At 45.6% G+C, this 9,665-nt stretch overlaps 1 protein-coding gene across 1 annotated transcript; it reads left to right on the forward strand.

Moving 5' to 3' along the window:
• The first annotated feature begins 846 nt into the window (after positions 1-846).
• On the forward strand, positions 847-4,569 carry LOC143270859 (uncharacterized). The gene has a single exon (XM_076562052.1). It carries the CDS (start codon positions 1,063-1,065, stop codon positions 4,375-4,377), a length of 3,315 nt encoding a protein of 1,104 aa, XP_076418167.1. The 5' UTR covers positions 847-1,062; the 3' UTR covers positions 4,378-4,569.
• Positions 4,570-9,665: the final 5,096 nt, after the last annotated feature.

A 9,665-nucleotide genomic window follows, 5' to 3' on the forward strand; every position in this document is an offset into this window, starting at 1 on the left:
TTTTGTTTTCTGTTTTTAGATGTTTACATGTTCATAATTGCGATAGCTTCCTGATGGTTAAACCCTTTCCTCATTAGAAAGCATTGTTTATCCTGTAATGTTTTTGTTTTAAAGTGTGTTTTGTCTGATACGTATATTGCTCTATCTTTCTTTGGGTTGCAATGTATATCTTGTACCTTCCCACTTTTTAAAAACTTTCAATCTATCTGTATATTTTTTGAGACACACAGTTTAATAGATTAATTTATTATTCTTACATTCTCAGGGTAAATGGAAATGAACGCATTGTCATACTCAGAAGTGGCCCAACCCTAGAGGCAATGGAAAAAGGGAGGATGGAAAGAGATCTATTCTTTTTCAGTGATGAGAGGCTGGAGATGGCACTCCTTTCTTTTCTCCCTCTAGACTGCAGGGACCACAAGTCTAGAGTTTCTCCACACCATTGCACTCAGGAATGAAGAGTAAAACTAAGTGATTTAGGCAGAAAGAGTCAGGGGAAGGAAGTTGCATTGATCAAGAAACATAAGTAGGGCATGCATACCTTTAATGTCAGCACCGAAGAGGATATAGAAGCTTAGGGGATCGTTGTGAGCTTAAGGACAACTTGGTCTTTAAAAACAGTAAAGAAAAGGAAGACTAAGGACAACCTGGTCTTTAAAAGAAGGTAAAGGAAAGGAAGGCTCCCCCACCTCCCTGTGTGCATGCGGGCGCCATTACTATGACATCAGAGTGGTGGTCCAATCATTTGGCTATGGAACATAGTACAATTTACATAAGACTACTGATTGGTTGACAGGCATAAGCTCACCCCCAGATGACATTTGTGTACAGATAGTTGCCAGAGAAACCTGACTTTGAGCTGGCGGTTGGACAGGCTCTTCACTTGCCGCTCCTCTGCCGTCCATAAAAAGAGCTAAATTTGATTAACAATCAGGAAATTTGATCCTGGTTGTAGAACTATTTCAGACTACAGACTTCTGGGCTGTGTTCCCAGTCCATTTTTTTTCCAGAAAATCTGGGAATTCATTAGTTCTTTGAAGATAAGGCAAGAAGGTTGCTTTAATGAGTTCCAGAAAGAAAAGACCTCATGTTCGTGACCAGCATTTTGCTGAAGGAGATGACTTCATGAAGCTGAGGCCAAGCTACAGGCAAGTCAGAAAGGTGAAAAATCGCTCCTCAAGACAGAAGTCCACTGAGCTGAGGAGTCTTCAACCAGCTCTTCCAGGAAGACCACGGGGCCGCCCTGCCACAGAAAGTTGCTCAAGAAGTCGCTCTGATGAGCAAACCCACACAACAGAGAAAAATCCCTCCACTGAAAAGTATCACATTGCAGACAAAAGTTCCATTGATGAGAAGCACTGCACTATAGTTAAGAGCACCTTGGCCAAGAAGCTTTTGTCAGTGGAGAAACATCGCAGTGATGAAAAATGTCATGCTACAGAGAAGAGTTCCTCTGTTGAGAATCACCCTTCTGATATAAACGCTAATGCTACAGTGAAAAGTTCCTCTGCCACAAATCACCACTCTGAGAGGTACCTCTTTGGGAAGAGGCATCACTTATCTGAGAAAAGCCACTCATCCAAAAAGCATCTCTCTGCTGAGAAAGATCTTCTGGCAGAGAGAGGTCAACTTATCAAGAAAAGCCATCCTACAGAAAAAGGTAATTCTGCAAAGGAAGGTAGTTTCACTGAGCGAGGTCCCTATGGTGAGAGAGGTCGTGCTATCAAGAGAGGTCAACCTGCAAAGAAAGGTCTTTCTACTAAGAAGGGTTCACCTACTGAGACAGGTTACTTGGATGGGAGAGGTCCCTCTACTGAGAACCATCACCCTGAAGAGAAAGAGCCCTCAGCTGAGAAACATAGCTCTGAAGAGAGAGATCTACAGGTAGAAAGAGGCTGTTCTGTGAAGAGAAGACTTTCCACAGAGAAAGATCTTCCTGCAGGGAGAGGTCACCCCAACACCAGCTGCTCTGTGAAGGAGGGTCACTCAGTTGAATGGGATAATTCTGTGGAGAGAAGACCCTCTTCAGGTCAAGATCGCCACACAGGGAGACTTCGACCTCAGAAGAAAAACAGTCCTGCAGAGGAGGCTCGCTCAGTTGAATGGGGTAACTCTGTGGAGAGAAGACCTTCTACAGGTGAAGATCGCCCCAGAAGGAGAAGTCAGCTTAGAAAGGAAAGCTACTCTGCAGAGAAGGGTCACTCATTCAAACGGGGTAACTCTATGGAGAGAAGACCTTCGACAGGTAAAGATCGCTCCAGAAGGAGAGGTGGGCTTAGGAAGAAAAGCCACTCTGCAGACAATAGTCACTCATTCAAATGGGGTAACTCTGTGGAGAGAAGACCCTCTACAGGTGAACGCCCCACAGGGCAAGGTCGACCTCAGAAGAAAAGTTGCCCTGCAGAGGAGGGTCGCTCATTTGAATGGGGTAAATCTGTGGGGAGAAGACCCTCTACAGGTGAAGATCGCCCCAAAGGGAGAGGTGGACTTAGGAAGAAAAGCCACACTGTAGAGGAGAGTCACTCATTTGAATGGGGTAACTCTTTGGAGAGAAGACCCTCTACAGGTGAAGATCGCCCCACAGAGAGTGGTAGGCTTAGGAAGAAAAGCCACTCCGCAGAGGAGGATCTCTCAGTCGAAATGAGTAACTGGGCAAGTAAAGGACCCTCTGCAGGTATATTTCACCCTGCAGGGAGATATTGCCCCATCAAAAGCCGCCCTGCAGAGGAGGATTGTTCAGTGGAAAGGGGTAACTATGCAAATAGAGGACTCTTTGCATGGGGAGATATGCCTGCAAGGAGAGGTCTGCCTTCAAAGAAAAGCCACCCTGCAGAGAATGGTCACTCAACAGAGAGGGGTAACTATGCAGAGAGGGGACTCTCTGAAGGTGAAGATCGCCCCACAGGGAGAGGTGGCCTTAGGAAGAAAAGTCGCCCTGCAGAGGAGGGTCGCTCAGTTGAATGGGGTAACTCTGTGGAGAGAAGACCCTCTACAGGTGAAGATCGCCACTCACGGAGTGGTAGGCTTAGGAAGAAAAGCTGCTCTGCAGAGGGTCGCTCAGTCAAATGGGGTAACTCTGTGGAGAGAAGACCCTCTGCAGGTGAAGATCGCCCTGCAAGAAGAGGTGGGCTTAGGAAGAATAGTCACTCTGCAGAGGAGAGTCACTCAGTCGAATGGGGTAACTCTGTGGAGAGAAGACCCTCTACAGGTGAAGATCACCCCACAGAGAGAGATGGGCTTAGGAAGAAAAGTCGCCCTGCAGAGGAAGGTCGCTCAGTCAAATGGGGTAACTTTGTGGAGAGAAGACCCTCTACAGGTGGAAATCGCCCCACAGGAAGAGGTCGGCCTCTGAAGAAAAGCTGTCGTGCTGAGAAACATCTATCTGCGGAGAGAAGTTGCCCTCCCAAAAAGAGACGTTTTGCAGAGAAAGGTCTACCCACCAAGAGATTTCTCTCTGTAGAGAAAATTCGCTCTGGGGAGAGAGGTCACCTTTCTAAGAAAAGTTGCCCTGCAGAGAGACAGCTCTCAGCCAAGAAAGGTCGCATGGAACAGAAGGGTTGCTCTTTTAAGAAAATTCATTCTGGAGAGAGAGGTCAGTCTTCCCAAAGCAGGTGCACTTTTGAGAAAGGTAACACAGTAGAGAATAGGTGTTCTGTGGAGAAAAGTCATCACTCCATGAGGAAAGGCTTTCCTATAGAGAAACCCTCTTCAGGATCCATGCCTAAGGTGCAACTACAAAAGAACATGCAGAATACTCCAGAAAGCAGAAGTGGCAGTGGTACCAGCAAAGTACCCCAGATCCCTCGACAGAATGTGGCTGGGGCTGTCAGCACCTTTCAACGGGAGCAGGCAGTGCAGATGAAAAGGGGAATTATATTGAATGTGCCCGAAGAACTAAAACCATGTCTTGTTGAGGACTGGGACTTGGTAAACAAACAGAAACGGTTATTCCAACTCCCTGCTAAGAAGAATGTAGACACCATTCTCGCAGAGTATGTCACTTTTGTGAAATCACAAGGAAGGGCTGATAATAAGGAATATTCCGTTGATGAACTTGTGATTGGAGTAAGAGAGTATTTCAACAGTATGCTGGGCACCCAGCTGCTCTGCCCGTTTGAAAAACCCCAGTATGCTGAAATCCACCTTGCTCATCCTGATGTTCCAATGTCTCAGGTTTATGGGGCTCCACACCTCCTGAGATTATTTGTGAAAATTGGGACTGCAATGGTCCATTCGTCCCTTAATAGACCTAGTCTTAGGTTAGTATGCAGCTATCTGCCTGATCTTCTTAAATACCTAGCAGAGAATTCCAGTTCTCTGTTTAGTGCCAGTAATTACAAAGTGGCTTCTGCCGAGTATTGTTGCAAAGCCCTGTGATGGTCTGCTGACCACTCCCTGTTATGACCTGGACCAGTAAATATTTCTGTTTGCTGTTTTCATTGTGTAGTTGCTATCCTTTCAAATTGTCAATGTAAAACAGGGCTTAATATTTCAGTTTACTTAATGTTGTGAACAGAAATAAAAAAATATTAAATGCATCTTTACCACTATTTCAACAACAAATAAATGTTCACCAAAAGAATTTGTGTTGCTTATTTGACAACATTGCTTGAATGTTGTTGCTTCTATCATTTCCACGTATGAGTTTCTACTAGGAGTTCATATTACATGATAAAATGCCCTTGTTCCTAGAGCCAAAGTTTCAACATAATGGATACACCTCAAACACATGCATACACATAATTAATATATATATATATATATATATATATATATATATATATATATATATATATATATATTCTCTTAAGATGTAAAAAGATTGGAGATGCAGCTAAGGGGGCCCTGGGTTTCCAAAGGGAAAGAAGGAGGAAGAAGAAGAGGAGGGATTGAGAAAAAAGGAAGGAAGAGTAAAAAGAAGTGAGGAGGAGGGGGAGCTAGAGAGGGGGAGAAGAAGAGGGAGGAGGGAGAGGTAGAGAGGGGAAGAGGAATAGGTGGAGAAGAGGAGGGGAGGGAGAAAAGGAAGGAGAAGCAATGGAGGAGGAAAAGGAGAAGGGAGAGGAGAAGAGGGGGAGGAGGAGGACAAGATAGAGGAGGAGACGGAGGAGGAGAAGGAGGAGGGGGAGAAGAAAAGGGAGGAAGAAGGAAATGGGAAGAAGAGGGGAGAAGGAAGAGAAGGAGGGGAATGAAGAGAAAAAGGAAGAAGAGAAGAGAGGAAGAGGAGGAGCAAGAGAAGTTGGAGAAGGAGAGGAGGAGTAGAGAGTGAAGAAGAGGAAGAAAATGAAGGGAAGGAGGGAAAGGAGACGGATAGGGAAAGGAGGGCTGGAGAAGGAAAGGGGGAAGAGGAGGAAGACAAGAGGAAGAAGGGGAGTAGTAGAAAGGTTGGAAGAAGGAAGGGGAGGAGGAAAGGAGGAGACAGGGGAGGAGGAGAAAGAGAGGGGGAAGAGGAAGATAATGTGGGGAAGAACAGAAGGAGGTGGAGGAGGAAGAGAAGGTAGAGGAGGAAAGGGAAAAGGAAGAGAAGGAGAGGAGGGAGGAAGGAAAAGAGGATAGAGAAAGGAAGGGGGAGAAGGGGTAAAGGAGAACAAGAAGTTGGGGAAGGAGGAGGGACAGAGGGAAGAGAGGAAATTATAGAGGGAAGAAGGTGAGAAGGGAGAAAGGCAGAGAGAAGGAAAGCAGAAGGAAGAGGAAGAAAAGGAGTAGAAAGTTTAGGAGTTGGAGAATGAGGGCAGAGAGAAGGGAGGGTAGGGGTATGGAAGAGGGGGATGGGGAGGAGGGAGAGTGCCAGGAGCTTTGTTCAGGCATGGTCAGGAAGAGAAACAGGCCAAGCATGGGCAGGGCCAAAGATGGATCCTGAGTGGACTGAGTACAACTGGGGTGTTTGGGGGACACAAGCCAGAGTCTATGTCAATGGACAGCCATTTGTTTTGGAGGGAGCAAGGGAAATTTATACCCTAGGAAGAATATAGCCTCTTGAGTCCATGTAGTGGTATGTTGTCGATTAGGGCAGGAACCGAGGGGGTGCTTCATTTGCACACTCAGAGGCAACTGAGGTCAGAGGAAGGAAACTAATAAGGTCATAAGAAGCCCAGCCCAGCTGTTTCAGCCTTCAGGTAAGCAGTGAGCAGTCCCTGTAGCCTTGAAGAGCTTATCAGTTGCTAGGTGCATTGGGGCATGTCCACAGGAAGCCTAACTGCTTAGGGTCTGCTGGCACCTGGGCAAGGGGGTGGGGGCAAACAGACTCCTACCACTCTCAGGATAAGAAAATCTGGGGTTTCAGGCATGCTTTGACTCCTTAGCTTCAGGCCAGCCCCACAGAAGAGGAGGAGAAAAAGAGGGGAAAGATGAAGGAAGGCAATAAGGAGGGAGGGTAAGGAGGAAGAGAGGACAAGAAGGTGAGGGAGAAGGAAAGAGAAGAACAGAGAAAGGAGGGGAGGAGGAAAAGGGAATGAAGGAGAAAGAAGGAAATGAGTAGGAAGAGGAGGAAGAGAAGAGCAGGGGAAGGAGGATAGGGGGAGGGGAAGGAAGAGGTGAGGAGGATGAAATGGAAAAGGGAATGATGGGGAGGGGAGGGAAAATGTATGTGTGTGTGTGAGAGAGACAGAGACAGAGACACAGAAACACATACAGAGACAGAGACATAGAGAGAGAGACAGAGAGACAGACAGAGAGACAGACAGAGAGAGAGAGAGAGAGAGAGAGAGAGAGAGAGAGAGAGAGAGAGAGAGAGAGAGAGACAGAAACATAGGTGAATTCTGTGAGCCTGCAAAACCTGAACCATACATAGGCAAACAGGTTTGTGTCTTTCTACACTGCCAGAATTTACTGGATAAAAAGAAATTCACTAAAGTTGTCAGTTTCAATGACAACAATTTGTCACATAATCTGCCTACCCTGGTAGCTAGGCTGAGGAAAGTGCAGGTTCATTATTCCAATCTTAATTACTAACACTTACATCACAAAGCACAGTAAATATACCTATGTGCATGCATAAGAGTACAGAATAGATATAAAGAGGCTGAAGCAAAGTACAAGAGGTTTCAGAAGTGGGCTGAGAAGGAGTCTGTAAGGACAGTGGACCAGATTGGTGCCTGGGGAGCTGCTGTTGGAGTCAGGGTTTGAGAGTAAAGCTGTTCCAGCTATGAAGTTAAAAGTTGAACCAAGGTCTGAGAGCAGGAAACAGTGGATTCAGGTCCAGGTCCAGACAAGAGAGCTGGTTAGTGGGAAAGTAGTTGAGTAGGCCAGTCAGGGAGTCCTCGGTCCTTCATGCATATGCCAGGTATCAGATGATAGGTTGGGGTGGGAGCCATGCCAACACAGTGTTAGGTGTCTATCACTTTATGAGATACAGGTAAAGGAGTTTTACCCATTCCTTGGTTTGGTGTATCTGGTAAGTTCTTGGGCCTAGTTTTCCTTATAGGACCTCAATATGCCCACATGCTGCACAATTTCAATTCACCCAGTAAATGAATAGAGTGGGCCCTCTTCTATTCCCAGGAATAAGTCATTTATCAGTCTATGCTGGATGGGTGGTACCTGATAGATGGTACAGCTTCTGGGTCTACCCAGGGACTTCTTGTACTTCTTCCTCAAAATGGAGCCATCTGTTTGTAAAATGGAACCTCCTAGGGCACAGCCTGAAAAGTCTGTTTCATACAATAGAGAGAAATTCAGAGTGGGCATGGCCTACCACAACAGTAAGGACTAAAACAAAAAGGCAATGCACTAGTTTGAAAGGCTGTGTATGTTTGGGGGTGGTGAGGTACCACAATTTGCCCCAAATCTGAACTCTACTGGATAAAATTCCTGAAATTTCTCCGGTCTCATAAAAGACATTATCAGTCATGGCTAGGTCTGTAGTGGGAGCATTGGGGACTAAGCTGTGGAAGTAGGCAACATGGCCTCTCTAGCTGGTCCTTGGCTTGATCAATGGTACTTTCTTCCCTTGTCCTCCTCCTCATCTTCATCCTCCTCATCCTCTATGTCCTCTGTTTCTTTTTCCTCGCTGATCTTGTCTGTGGCCTTTGTGATGTCCTGGGTCATCTTGTCAAACTCTTTTGTGACCTTTGGTGACAAAGCTGTCAGAGATGGTGCCATACCCCGCTTCTAGATATTGGCACTGAGGCAGTATTTGGGGTGTATATTTCTAGGTATATCCACCATGTCCTTATAATCAGGTTGTTCACCTGTGTGGCTTCCACTTGCTCTTATACTCAAGAGTTCTGAATTGTAGATAGTTCCCACTCCATCCACTTTACCATCCCAGTCCTCAGGCATTTTAGCATCAGTCTCAGAGCTGTGTTCAAGATTTGTTCAGACCTCAGGTCTGTGGGATTAACTATCTTAGCCAGTCTTGTATTCTTCCTACCTTGGTAGCTTCTGAATTCTTTGTTTGGAAGGTTGCTCAGGAAGTCTTTTCCAATCATTCTTGACACCGTTTGGCATTGAAAGTTTTCAACTCACAGGTATTGTCTAGCTATATAGTTAGTTTGTACATGTTCATCATCTATATACCAAATAGCCTTGTTGATAGGCATGTCGTCGCCATTGTAGCTGAAGGTGATGTGTGCCTTCTTAGTGCTGGGCCAAATATAATGATGTCTTCTGAGTCTCTGTGCATGTCCGCCTAGGCCAGGTTTTGGAAATAGCTTCATATAATTGCTCCCAGCTTGTTTGAAACCCATTATCTTTCTCCTGATCATTGTGGAACTTGCAAGAATCAAGGATGAGTTGAATAAAATAATATTTATGCTTAGATTCCATTAAGTTCTAAGTCCAGTGTCTTAGTTACAGTTTCTGTTGTTTGAATCTTAAATGGTCTTATAATAAAAAACCTGGTATCAGATATTGGGGTGAAAGCAAAAAGATAGAGAAGCAGAGCAAGCCACAGCCAACCTCACCTCAACAACTTCTCAGCTGATCCTATTTCCAGGAATCCTCAGGCTGAAAGCCTCTGAGTTCTCACCCAAAAGGGCTCAGCTGAAAAAAAAGCCTTAAGTTTCTGTATCCTCACCCCTTATATACCTTTCTCTGCCCTGCCACATTACTTCCTGGGATTAAAGGCATGCGTGCTTTCCAAACAAATGCATGAGATCCCAAGTGCTGAGATTAAAGGTGTGTGCCACCACTGCCTGCCTCTGTTTTCTCTCCTAGACTAAGTAAATCTCATGTAGTCCAGGGTGGCCTTGAACTTACAGAGATCCAAACGAATCTCTGCCTCTCAAGTGATAGGATTAAAGGGGTGTGCCACCACTATCTGACCTCTATGTCTAATCTAATTCTCTGATTCTCAGGCAAGCTTTATTAGGGTACACAATATATCACCACAGTTTCTATTGCTGTGATGAAACAACATGACCAAAAAGCAAGTTGAGGAGGAAAGGGTTTATTTGGCTCCCACTCCATATTGCTGTTCATCATCGAAGGAAGTCAGGATAGGAACTCAAACAGGGCAGGAACCTGGAGGCAGGAGCTGATGCAGAGGGAGCAGCTTACTGGCTTGCTTCAAATGGCTTGTTCAGCTTTCCTTCTTATAGAACTCAGGACTACCAGCTCAGTGATGGCACCACCCACAAAGGTGTGGGTCCTCACCCATTGATTACTGACAAAATGCCTGATAGCTGGATCTCATGGAGGCAATTCTACTGAGGTTCCTTCCCCTCTAA

Source organism: Peromyscus maniculatus, chromosome X (genome assembly GCF_049852395.1).
Source record: "Peromyscus maniculatus bairdii isolate BWxNUB_F1_BW_parent chromosome X, HU_Pman_BW_mat_3.1, whole genome shotgun sequence".
In the NCBI taxonomy this organism is placed as follows: domain Eukaryota; kingdom Metazoa; phylum Chordata; class Mammalia; order Rodentia; family Cricetidae; genus Peromyscus; species Peromyscus maniculatus.